The sequence below is a fragment of the Sebastes umbrosus genome, chromosome 15 (genome assembly GCF_015220745.1).
Source record: "Sebastes umbrosus isolate fSebUmb1 chromosome 15, fSebUmb1.pri, whole genome shotgun sequence".
In the NCBI taxonomy this organism is placed as follows: Eukaryota; Metazoa; Chordata; class Actinopteri; order Perciformes; family Sebastidae; genus Sebastes; species Sebastes umbrosus.
The window spans coordinates 870072-883208 of NC_051283.1; the positions used below are offsets into that span (position 1 = coordinate 870072).

Sequence of the window (13137 nt, forward strand, 5' to 3'; positions counted from 1 at the left end):
TACAGACAGTACATACATAAGTGTGTTGTAAAATATTTTAGAATATTGTTTTTATACTCAGAACACACAAATACACGGTAACAAATATATTTTATTTTCCCCACAAAAACAATGTACACAGTGTACATCCCAACCAACACAAAGTTGCACATACAGTGGTCTACATACAAAACAACAGAAGAATTTACTGTATACAGTTACAGTAAAAAAACGAAAAAAAAAAAACTATGCTGCATCCTCTCTTCTGTTTCGGTCTGGCCACAGCATCTCATCCACATCACAAGCAATGTTTTCCCTGGCCAAGCAGCGGGGGAAATATCGCTTAGCATGTCGAATCCAGCCATGAAAAGCATCAACTGCTATATCTCCACATGCGTCTTCCATAGCTTGGAGAAGGGGTATACGCGTTTGTGGATTTCGGTCATACACTTTCCATCTCCAGGCAGAAAAGAATTCCTCAATAGGATTGAGGAATGGAGAATATGGAGGGAGATAAACAACTAAAAAGCGTGGGTGGGCAGTGAACCAGTTACGAACCAGAGCAGCCCGGTGGAAACTTACGTTGTCCCAAATGACAACGTACCTGAGCTGCTCTGGGCCGTCTATCTGATCTGGTGGAATGAGTGTGTTGTGTAGGGTGTCCAGGAATCTGATCAGATGGGCAGTGTTGTAGGGGCCAAGGGTAGGATGGTGATGGTTGACGCCATGGTGGGTAATCGCTGCACACATTGTGATGTTCCCTCCGCGCTGGCCAGGGACTTCAACAATGGCACGCTGGCCGATGATATTCCTTCCCCTCGTTCGTCTTTTTGTGAGGTTGAATCCAACCTCATCGATGAAGATGAACTGGTGCTCCACTGCAGCCACCTCTAGCTCAAGGACTCTGAAACAGACATGGAGTGGTCACTATTGTGAAGCACAATCATTAAGCACAATCATTATGATTACAATACTGAAATATGTATAATTTATGCAGTGTTGAGAGTATGCATCAATTGTGGGATTGTATAGGACTTACTTGCACATAGTTATATCGCAATTCTTTGACTCTTTCTGAATTGCGTTCAAATGGCACCCTGTAGACCTGCTTCATCCTCAGATTATTTCTGCGCAAGACACGGTCCAGTGTTGATAAGCTTACCCTATCAATATTTTGAAATATCTCATTGTTTTCTATTATTTTTCTTTGTATTTGCCGTAATGTTATGGCGTTATTTTCTAGGACCATGTTCATGATTTCAGTTTCCTGTTCAGGAGACAGAAGACGTTCCCGACCACCTTGTGTTGGTAATCTTTCAGTTCTGCAATACAAATAGTAAAATACTGTAAATACTGTGTAGGAATACATTTCCCAAATACTTGAAACATACTTTATTTTTACAGTCCTACAGAACAGTCCACAGGCAATACTGTACTACTGTACTCATTGAGTACTGTATTGATATGCAGTACTGCAATTTTCTAGTGAGAGTAGATGTCTTACCTATTCTCATTTCGGAAAGTCCGGATGATGGATGCTACAGTGTACCTGCTCAAATTTGGCTGTACTCTTTGCCCAGCCTCCCTCATTGTTAGACCATGGTTGACCACATGGTCAACCAAAGTGGCTCGGATCTCATCAGAGATTACGGTCCTTGGCCTTCCTCGTCCTCGTCCTCCCTGTCCTCCTCCTCTTACTCTCACTCCTCTGGCTCTGGCTCTGCCTCTGTTTCCAATGTTGGCATCCATTGCTCCAAAACAGAAGAGCTCACCTGTTGCCCTTTTATGCTAAAGCTCTGATTGCTAATTGTAACACTGTGTGACAGGTGTTTGCCCATGTGATGAGTCAGTGTGCATAGTAGGGCAATTGACTTTGTAAAGGGGAGACTCGTGGGTACCCATAGAACCCATTTACATTCACTGATCTGGAGGTCAGAGGTCAAGGGACCCCTTTGAAAATGGCCATGACAGTTTTTTCTTGCCAAAATGTATCATAAGTTTGGAGCGTTATTTAACCTCCTTCATGACAAGCTAGTATGACATGGTTGGTACCGATGGATTCATCAGGTGTTCTTGTTTCCTATGATACCAGTATCTTCACTCTAGCTACAACCTAGAAATTGCAAGTTGCGTTAATGTGTTAAAGACATTAGTAGCATTAACGCAGAATTATTTGAACACGTTAATATCACATTAACTTTGACAACACAGTTTATACAGCTTTTAAAAAACCCCACTAGCAGCTTCTTTATTGGATAGTTTTATCTGTCATAGGGTTATTTTTTACTGACTAAGAAAGATGAGTCAGAGCTCATACCTTCATTCTTCAGTCAGACTATGTCTATAACTGTTTTTACTTCCATCTCTGTCTCCCTCTATCACTCATAAACAGGCACCTACATGTCCTCTCTTTATCTTCACTCTCTCTCCACATTGTTCTCTATCAAACAGTGGAGCTAACTGTGTCTCAGTGTTTCTGCTCACATCTATCTCAGGATTTGTGACACTGATGAAAGTGTGTGCCTGTTTTTGTGTGTCTCTGTGTGATTGTGTTTGACTGCCAGGATTAAAGAGAGAAGAAGAGTGTGAGCGCAGTCCTCTCTGCCATCAGGATAGCAGCCACCCTGTGAGAAACGTGCTAATGAGTTTTTATCTTGTACCACAGTAATTAAGTGCTCAAGCGATGATGACAAACGATGTGTAGAATGGTAATCTGGACTGTTAAAATGGTAATGTAGTGTTGCCCGCCCAATCCCTTCAAATCAAAATGAGAAAGTCCAGTATGTGTCTCTCTCTCAGACACACACCAAAGATCCAGAGCTTGAGTAAAGGTAATCATTATCACTGATGAGCTCTCTGTCTGCAGCCAGGAGCAGTGTATTATTAGAAGAGCTATTTTGAAGTTACATTCTGATGAATACAGACATTGTTTGGAGACAAACAGTGTAAGTGACAGTTGATAGGTGAGTTTAGCTCTAATTTAACCTGCAGACGAGTTTGCATATTAGATTTTTTTCCACTCACACAGCCACACATTCATCTGGGAGCTTCCCAGTACAGCAGTACTGGAGCAGCTGCTGATTAAGTGCCTTGCTCAAGGACAACAAAGGGGATTGGGTCCCCTCCTCCACCACACACAAATCTCCCTGATTCTCCACCTCTCCACTCATCAAGCTGGGACCACATAAGGAGGATTTTTTTCTCCCAATCAAATGCGAACAGAGAGCTCTAAAAGGACTTTACATCACTCCTTTTGATTAAGTGCTTGGTTGATTTTATTTATGGATTATCAGACAAAGAAAACAAAATCTAAATGATGACATGTTAAAGTGAAAACATTATTTCCAACATGGTCCCAAGGTGTTAGAAGACAAAGGAAACTCAAGGAAGCACAAGACACTCAACATAAAAACGAAACAAACTTGAAATCCAAAAACACGTCACCACAATGAACCCCCTGAGACCGACCCACTGCACTGTCTTTCAGAGGTTGTAGCAGCTTCAGCTTTAGAGTGAAGGTACATACATCATATGAAACTAGAAAAACCTAAGGAATCCATTAGTACCAACCATGCTAGCTTGTCGGGAAGGAGGCTATATAACATTCCAAACTTTAATTATTGAATTCATGTTTATTTCTGATTTATGACTAGAACAACTGGACACACAGAGCTGAACATCTCAAACGAATCTTCAGGTTCCAGCTTTCAGATGATGTACACCACTTCTATGTGACATCTACTGTTGACCTGCTATCTCCCCCTAAAGACCGCCTGGACCCCCTAAAGAGACAAAAAATGGTCTATTGTGGGCCTCAGAGGAAATAAGAACAAAATAACTTTCGCAACAAAAAACCAGGACAGCTAAAATAACAATGTCATTGCAAATGTCACTATAAATCTGTTACCCCGTTCCAAAGATGATACTTTTATAAGCCCCTCTCATATTTAAAGACTTGATGTGTAGCGGAAGGCTGTTCCACGACACGGCACCAGTAATAAAGGAAAGTCAGGTAACATTTCTCACTCGAGACACTTTACATGAACGCACAGTGGCCGTGGTATTATAGTTCTGCTGTTTATGAACCATTGTTATCTGAGAACACAGATATTGAAGAGCATACCCATTGATACTATTCTTATGCAACACAAGCAGTCTAATTCAATTAGGTGGGTAACCTGCAGTCACTAAGGAGATATTATTGAACATGAAAACAGAGAAGAGGAAAATAGCTGCCGACCTGTTTGCTCTTGAAAGAGAAGACAGGATTGAGATTTGTTTTCTCTCTGACTGGAGCAGTTTGACAGCTTGTCAAACTGAGAATGGTGACACTGATGAAATTCAGCCACATTAACATGACACGTCCAGAAGGAGAGACACACAGCCTGGTCACATGCTTTTGACCAAATGCCAAGTACTCATGTGACTGATCTCTGATCACTTGAACATGGACATGTACAATCAGATAGAGGAGCAGATACACATAGATAAACATCCATATATGCTCATAAAGACTATGTGTATGAAATCTAAAAAATAATTGAAAATTCAAGACTATTATAACCTTGGTATGCATTAACACAAACACACACACACAGAAAATGATGCACATACACATACTGTATATTGCCATGAATTAGGGAACATGCACACGTGCACACACACACATAAGCAACACATGTGAAATATTGTAATATGATGTAAATATTGAAATTTGTATATGATCATTTCACTAGTATGTGCTCAATTTAACTAACATACTCTTGGCAATGATTATGTATTCTGACTTTTTTCAGCAGAAAAGCCTAACCCAGGACAGGAGTCGCAAATTAGCCTTCGCTAGATATCCTATATGCATTATGCAACACTTCTGTATCATGTTATTGTAATTGTGTTATTGTTTTTTGCATCGACCTTGACAAATAAATGAATAAATCAAAATAGAAATATGTGAATCAAACAATGACTTGACTCAAACATGGCTTGCTGGTTTATATTTTGAGGCTGTCCTCAGATGGTTTCTAACATTGATTCGAGGCTGTTCTACCGCTGAGCTAAAGCACACTTTGTTTTTATTTTCCAGTCCAAACAGTGTGTCACGTTTCTTGTCTTGCAGTTCTGGATGTCCGCTGTGGCCACCACCATGCCCATTCCATCTGGGGCTTTCATGCCTGTCTTCATACTGGGTGAGCCTTTATATACTGTAGCTGGGGTTGCATGAGGATGGCTACAAATGAGGATTATTTTGGCATAGAGTATGTGATTAGTGTTATTAATGATGTGTGTTTTAGCAGTTTTTGCACTTATCAGTAATGTTTTGACATTATTCAATCATTGCAGTAATACAGAAGTTCTGCCATTAGCAGCTGAAATCTTGAAATTTGCTGAAGAGTTGTGCAATTAGTTGTGCTGCCAATTAGTTCTATCTGAACAGACAGATTGTATGTTCCCAAAGTCCTTGTTTCATTAACTTTCATATGCGATATCAGTGTTTATTTGCAGTAGTTTGCAGTTCATCTGTTGTTTTAGTGGAGTGAAATGCTTTGGAGCGTGACCTTTACCAGTGCTTCACTTTAAAATATTCATCATTACCAGCCGCAACTTTAAATGAATAAACTCCGCTCTAGACGTGGTGGGTTGTGTTGTGTTTTGTATGTCTTTCTGTGGTTTTAAAATGTGGCCTTGTGCACCGTCACGCAGCACAAAACATCAACATTTACCAAACCTTTAAATGAGACCATTACAGGGGCTTCATGAAAACTGAAAAGCACTGCAAACATCACTGAAGGGATGTGTTGGACATAATTATGTTGGATGTGATTCCTTCATTAGCCTCTCCACCGTCTGCTGTCACTAGAAACACTGATAACTCTCGTTCGGTTTGCTCTGCTGATACACATCGAATATCCCAGACAAAGAGAGGCTGACAATCTTATTGGTGATATTCTTGTTTGTCTTCATTATTCATACAGATGTCTCCGGATGAATGTGATGAATTATTTCATTGTAAAATGCCACTTCGAAGTACATCTTTTATTTTGAAAGTACTTTTAGCAGTTTGAAAGGTAACTTTTTAACTTTTCTTTCCTCCCCCAGGAGCTGCATTCGGCAGGCTGGTAGGGGAGATCATGGCGACCCTGTTTCCTCATGGGATTGTGTTTGATGGCATCCTTTACCGCATCATCCCTGGAGGGTACGCAGTCATTGGTTAGTCTCCCTCTCCTCCTCTTAGCTACCCTTCCCTCCGTAGCAGTGTGCACATGGAAAATGAGAGAAAAAGTCAAATGTCCTGGAAATTCTTGTTGTTCTGGAAAATTATTTCAAAAGTCTCCTATTTTCCTTTAGCTAAGAATTAACATGGATAACATTGCCATCTGAGAGGGGGGGATGTTATAATAATAATGATAATAATAATAATAATAATAACTTGGATTTATAAAGCGCCTTTCAAGAAACCCAAGGACGCTTAACATCGACATAAATAGACAAACGGAACATAGCAGTAGCTAGAGGCCGTAGGTTCAAATGGTTAACATGTTTGGTTCGGTTGCTAAAGTTGATGTGTTTGCTAGCTTGTTTTGCCTACGTCTGCAGGTGTGTTTTATTCTATGATCAAGTTGTCATGATTTCTCAGCACGTAAGAGATGATTTCATAGATCAGTTGTAACCATAGACTGCACGTCTTTTATATCAGACTTCCACAGAGAGGAGCATGTTAGTGTATGGTGTGATCCCTGTCTGTCATACCAGCTAGATCAGCACTGAAAATATTGTGGAAAAGTCCTGTAGAATGATCTCCAGAAGAGAGTGGGAACCCTGCCTTAGCTTTATCACATCATGTTAGCATATTGACAACTTTTGTTCACCTCCAACCTCCAATTATGACCAGTTGTTGACGAGGCAAGACTAACACACAGGGGCCATTAGACCTAAACAGTATGTAATGTTATCAAGATACAAATAATCATCAATCACTGCATATCATCAACGCCTCACTGCCAAGCCTTCCACCTCTTCCTCCTCCTTAACTGTCAATCATGTCCTCTTCCTTCTCTCCTGTCACTTCTTTCTCCTCCAACTTGTCCTCCTCCTCTCCTGTCAACCTCCCTGGCCCTCTCGTTGTCAAGTTGTCCTCCCCACCTAATCTTCCTCATCTCCCTCCCCATCTTTCTCCTCTTCCTCCTCCTCCGCTCCCTCCTTTCCATCAGAGCACGTGGCCACTTTGCTCTGACAGTTAAATGTCACAGTGGGTTCCCTCTGCTGTCCTCACCTCAGCCCAGAAACATGGCCTTCCTTCGATCCCCCTCATGTTGCCCGACAGAGCCCACCCCTCCTCTTTCTCCCATCCTCGTGTGACTCCTTCCCTTCCCACTCTGTCCTTTGTTTCACCCTTTTCATCCTTCTCTCTCTTCAGTATTTTTCTTTTGACCTTTGTATGCTTCTTGTCGCCCCTCACATACCTTTTTATTATCTAGTTTTGCTTGTGAACCCTCATTGCTTCCTCTCACTGCCTTTCCCTTTTCCACTCAGCAGTCTTTTCTTTTCTCCCCATTCCCTCATCCACTCTCTTCTTCCTCATCTCTCCTGCATTTTTTTCATGTTTATGTTTTTTTCTTTTTGATGTGATTTTTCCTCAAGTCAAGTCAAATTTAATTACACAGCCCGATATCACAAATCACAAATTTGCCTCAGGGGCTTTACAATCCGTACAGCATCCGACACCCTCGCATCGGATATCTTTTTATCTTCTTTTAACAAGACAAAATTGAAGAAACCTCGGGAAGAGCAGCTTAGGAGGGATCCTCTGGCAGGATGGACAGCTGAGAGAGACGTTAGTACCACACTGTTGGCTGTGTCGTCTTTCTAATGACGTTTTTTTCACAGTCTGATACTTCAACAGTTTTACAACAAACTGATGTTAAATGTTTTAAATCAACAAACATCATCTGTGTGATTCATGGTGCAATTCAAACAGGATCAAAAATGATTTGTCCTTCGCCGTTGACTACCGTTCATATTTTTTACAACATAAGGTCCCATGGGGGTCCACCGGAAGGGGCGGGACTTTGCCTGTCTATAGATATTGTGTGTACAGAGTAACCGCATGATGAAATTACAACATAAACACTCCATATGACAACATTTATACATATAATGTGAACATACAGTATATGAAGGGATGGATCCAGGAGGATGTCAAGCAGCCTCCAGGCGTCGCCAGACAGACAGAGCCTGAGCAACACGACGTCCTCTCCACCATGTAACCTAGAGAGAGGACAGGATACACAAACACACAAGAAGCAATCTGAAACACATCATCCACACAGTGAGGAGACAAACAAGTATACAGTTCCTCCTTCATTTCACCTGCCCACAATCTTTTCTCTCTTTTCTCCTTTTTTATTCTATCCATCCTTTATATTTTCTTCCTGCCTAAAATATCTCTGTCTGTCTTTCCTCAACGTCCTGTCGTCCTATTAAATATTCACGTCTTGTTTATTCCCTCTGTCCTGCCTCACAACTTTTTCCATTCTCATGTTTCTTCTTACTGCTGTCTTTCTCTTCCTTCGCCCTCTTTCTTCTTTAACCTCCATCCTTCCCTCCTGTTTCCCCCCACCCTCTCTCCTTCTATATCCATCCTTCAACCTCCGTCTCCCACGTCTCTGACAGGAGCGGCAGCTTTGACCGGGCTGTGACTCACACGGTGTCCACGGCGGTGATCTGCTTTGAGCTGACAGGCCAGATCTCCCACATCCTGCCCATGATGGTGGCAGTAATCCTGGCCAACATGGTGGCCCAGGGCCTGCAGCCCTCCCTGTACGACTCCATCATCCAGGTGAAGAAGCTGCCGTACCTGCCGGAGCTCGGCTTCGGGCACATGAGGTTCGTGCTGATTGCACACGGCAGACATCAAATGGTCAACACTGATTGGCTTTTTAGGAGATGGTACTTTATTGCGTCGTTTTTGCATCTTCGCAACCTCAAAGTGATGTTCTGAATGCAACACACACCCGGCTGAATTAAGACCATTTGTGAACAATTATCCGATTAATATAAAATGAAAAGTACATGCAGAAGAGATGTTATTGTCACAGAGATGTAAATGCTAAACATGGTAGAAATGTTGTTTTCAACCTTGCAACTGTCGCCAGGCAAAAAAAATAAGGGGATCTTTTTTAAAAATATGAAATTATGTGCTAAGTGAGAGGATTTTTTTCTTACAATTTCAGATCAGGGAACATCTAATTTGTCCTTCCAGTTAATGATGAAGGGTCATTTTGTTTGTGCAGTGCTCTTTGAGGGTGCATTTTTACTTTATTTGCACATATTTCTTTAATGTAAGTAAACCTACGTGTTGACAAGTTGTTTCAGTCCACCACCATCTGTGTGTCTGTCCTACAGCCAGTATAACATCTTTGTAGAAGACATCATGGTGAGAAAGGTGAAGTTTATATCGTCTCAGTCCACATACAGAGAAGTCAAACTGCTGCTGGACTCCTCCTCGCTCAATTCAATCCCTCTGGTCGACTCAAAAGGTAAAGAGTTCATTGTGAATTAAATCTTAATAGTTGGCAAAAACCTATAAAAGTTCATTTTCTTACGTCTAATCCAGATTGAACTGCCATCATCTACTCTCTAAACTATACAGAACCAAATGTTAGTGTCTAGGAGAGAACGTTTTACCCACTTAATGTTTGTGAAGGATATTTTTGTCAAAGTGTCAATGAAATCATGAACATGAGCATGGCAGGAAGCCACTGTTGAAGTCTGTGTGCTAATAATTCTTCCTCTTCCTGCTTCCAGATTCTATGATCCTATTGGGCAGCATCGACAGGTTGGAGCTTCTGGCTCTCTGTGATTGGTGGTTGTCACCAGAGAGAAGGCTACTGATGCAGGTGAGGACTGTCAGAGACCACAGGATTGTCATTTGGTGTTCAGTGTTATACATACTTTATATGTACACTGCAGATTACATCCTGTGGACTATTTAATTATATGTGTTATATAAAGACAAGTATGCAGTTATAAAAGTAATTGTTAATGCAATAATTGCCTTATCTTGACCTAAATAGCAAAATGGGTTATGTTTATTTTTTAAGATAAGATAAGATAAGATATTCCTTTATTAGTCCCGCAGTGGGGAAATTTGCTTGAGTTCCTCTTGTTTTTAGCAGAAGCTGTTTTTTGCCCGTGTTTCCATAAAGAGATAGACCATAATGCCAGACAAAAATTAGGGATTTAAATACCCTTACTAGGATCTTATCCTACCCTTAGAGCTCTGATTCAGATAAGGAAAAAAATCCATGAAAGGAAAACCATCTCCACGAAACTTGTAGTTTCATTCTTTGGTGTATTGGTGCATTACACAAACATAGTAAGAGAAATTAAAAATAAAAGCAAGTATTGCAAAATTCAAGAAGCATAGATATAGAATAGAATAAAAATACAATAAAAATATGACAAAATACTATTAAAATATTTGTGCACGAAACATAAATATAGTATAGAAAAAAATACAATCGAAATATGCAAACAATACATATATATAAAATAGAATAAAAATATGAAAAAATACAAAAATAATATGCACAAGAAACATAAATATAGAATAGAAGAAAAATACAATTTAAAATATGAATAAATACTAAAAAAATATGTACAAGAAACATAAACATAAAATAGAAGAAAATACAATACAAGTATGAAAAAATATATTTAAAAAATATGTACAAGAAACATAAATATAGAATAGGAGAAAAACTACAATAAAAATATGAAAACTTACTATACAAATATGTACAAGAAGCATAAATATTGAATAGAAGACAAATACAATAAAATATGAAAAAAATATGTACAAGAACATTTTATTTAGAATAGGATAAAAATAAAATAAAAATATAAAAAATACTATAGAAATATGTACAATATTTCTGAATTAAAAATGGAAGAGCTGTGCAGTTTTTAGAAGTGGTAGTTTTGTGCAAAAATGTTCAAAACTGTCCAAGGAATGCACAAAGTTCCACAGTAAGAAGTGTAAAAAGAATATGCAAAGTACAGATATATTATCTCAAATATGTGCGTTAATGCATATAGACAGATCTAGTGTTGGCTAATGTTTACTGTAAGCTGAAATGACCTTACACGAAGAGGACAGATACATGCAGACTGGAATAGCTAAAAGTAGAAATGTAAACATTGTAACAAAGCTGCTGCAGTTTGTTCTTTTAGTGTTGGCTCCACTCAGGAAAGTCAAACAGACAGATGTACTGCATTTCATCAAAAAAGGCGAAACATCAAATCTCTGTGAAATGATGTTCAAAATGAGTGAGGTAGTACGACTTCAAATAAAGCCCAGGTGTTTAAACACAGTGTAACAGTACAGTCTGTATTGATCTGTCTACCTGGGTTTGGATTCAGGGTCAGAGCCTCCAGGAGCAGAACCAGTCTCAGAAACACAGCTGGGAGTCCTTTGCCTTCGTAGATGAAGAGGAAGAGGAGGACGGAGAGAAGGTGGGCTCTGATTTGGTACAATTGTTTTAAAGCCATCAGTGTTTTTTTTTGTCCTGTGGGGTATCCTGAAAGATTGATAATATGTTTACTGTAGTTTTATGTTTTGGTGCTGGCCACCATCATTTTTGTTGCTGTAACTTTGCTGCTTTGTAACTTCAATTTGAATGCCAGAGGTTACCTTTTATTTTTACCATCATTTGTTTTCACTTTAAACCATTTTTATCTCACCTTGGAATAAAACATCATTTTATTGTCCAACACCTTGTACCTTTTTGTTTTAAAAGGTGTTGTATTGATAATGTGTGCGGTCTGCAGGGCAGCCCGCTGCAGGAGGAAAGGAATGGCCCCCTGCCTCCTCCAAAGCCTCAGGAGCCTTCCTCAAAACCACACTGCTTCTGTCCCTGGTGAGCTGAAAGGACTTCATATTCCTCAGTACATTTTTAATATTTGATATAATAGTTATACATTATCTCTGCACTACAGGAGAAGGAATAAATGGAATCCCCACAATCTTAATAGGATGTGATAAACACATTGAGGACTTTCTCCAGGTTAGCAAAGGATAAAGACCTTATAATTTGCCGTCTTTGTACCGTCTACTTGTGAGACTTAAAATCAAGTTTCTGTTGTCCAGATTAATGTAGAAACAAACTTTGTGGGACAATTCCAGTTGGTGCTCTCTCTTCTTTAGCTTTGTTACACTCGTGGAGCTCTGTGACATGGAGTTGAGGCTGGGCAGTGAAAGCCTTATGGGGCTTGTCATAGTAATATTGATTCTTTCAGACAAGTTTTGCTCACTAGGGTGATGTAATGAGATTTATTCTTTGCTCTGTCTCTCCTACTTCTCCTCAGAAAAAAATATGTCAACTGATATGACTAAGCATTTAGTCTGAGCCCAGATGGTCTATGAAGATCACCAGGTTCTCGTACTGTATGTGTTAAGTACATCAGTGTCCAGAGGATCCAACCTCTCGTTGGTGTTTATAAAGAATGAAAGGAGAAGCCATGGGAACTAATCTGATCATAAGGAACTGGGTTAGTTCATAGAATCTGTAGAACAACAGCAGTAACCATGTAATGAACCTTTTTATTTGTGAAGTAAGCTAAAGGTACCCTGTAGAGTTTTTGACTATCGGCGCTATTGAGCCATGTTTTGATATTCTGGTCACCATTTTGTTGAATCTTATTACTCCGTCTTGTACAAAAGGACGCTCGCACAGTGTTCCCCTAGGATGGAGTTGTAGCAGCGGAGCTGTTGGTTTCTTCACAAGCAAAAGTTTCTTTTGTGCACTCACAAGGCGCACCCTGCCGGGAGGTTTCTGTGTGTCTGCCGGCACCTGAAGGGCTCTTGAGGCCAAAGTACATACAGTACATTTGTGCACAGTAATGAACAGGGGAAAAGTCTGTCTAGCTTACATATGAGGTGGCTCAAGATTTAGGAAAATACACTTATTGAACATAATAAAAGTAAAATCTTGACATTTATTGAACAAAAAATACATTATATCAAAAAACATCCACTATATACACTGTTGTATTATCAAACAGTGTTAATTTACTTAATTGTAATGACATTTTCAATCATAAAATAACTTACAGTTTCTGTAAGGGAATCCTATCCAAATAATATATAATGTTAATATT

General features: G+C 39.7%; 1 protein-coding gene across 1 annotated transcript in view; it reads left to right on the forward strand.

Annotated features, from left to right (window-relative positions):
* Nucleotides 1–13137, forward strand: part of clcn1a (chloride channel, voltage-sensitive 1a) — a 51129-nt gene that overhangs the window by 23306 nt on the left and 14686 nt on the right. Inside the window, 8 exon segments of the mRNA XM_037794122.1 lie at nt 5096–5165; nt 6076–6190; nt 8653–8862; nt 9382–9515; nt 9784–9875; nt 11401–11493; nt 11809–11874; nt 11876–11897. Coding sequence (XP_037650050.1) covers nt 5096–5165; nt 6076–6190; nt 8653–8862; nt 9382–9515; nt 9784–9875; nt 11401–11493; nt 11809–11874; nt 11876–11897 — 802 coding nt within the window.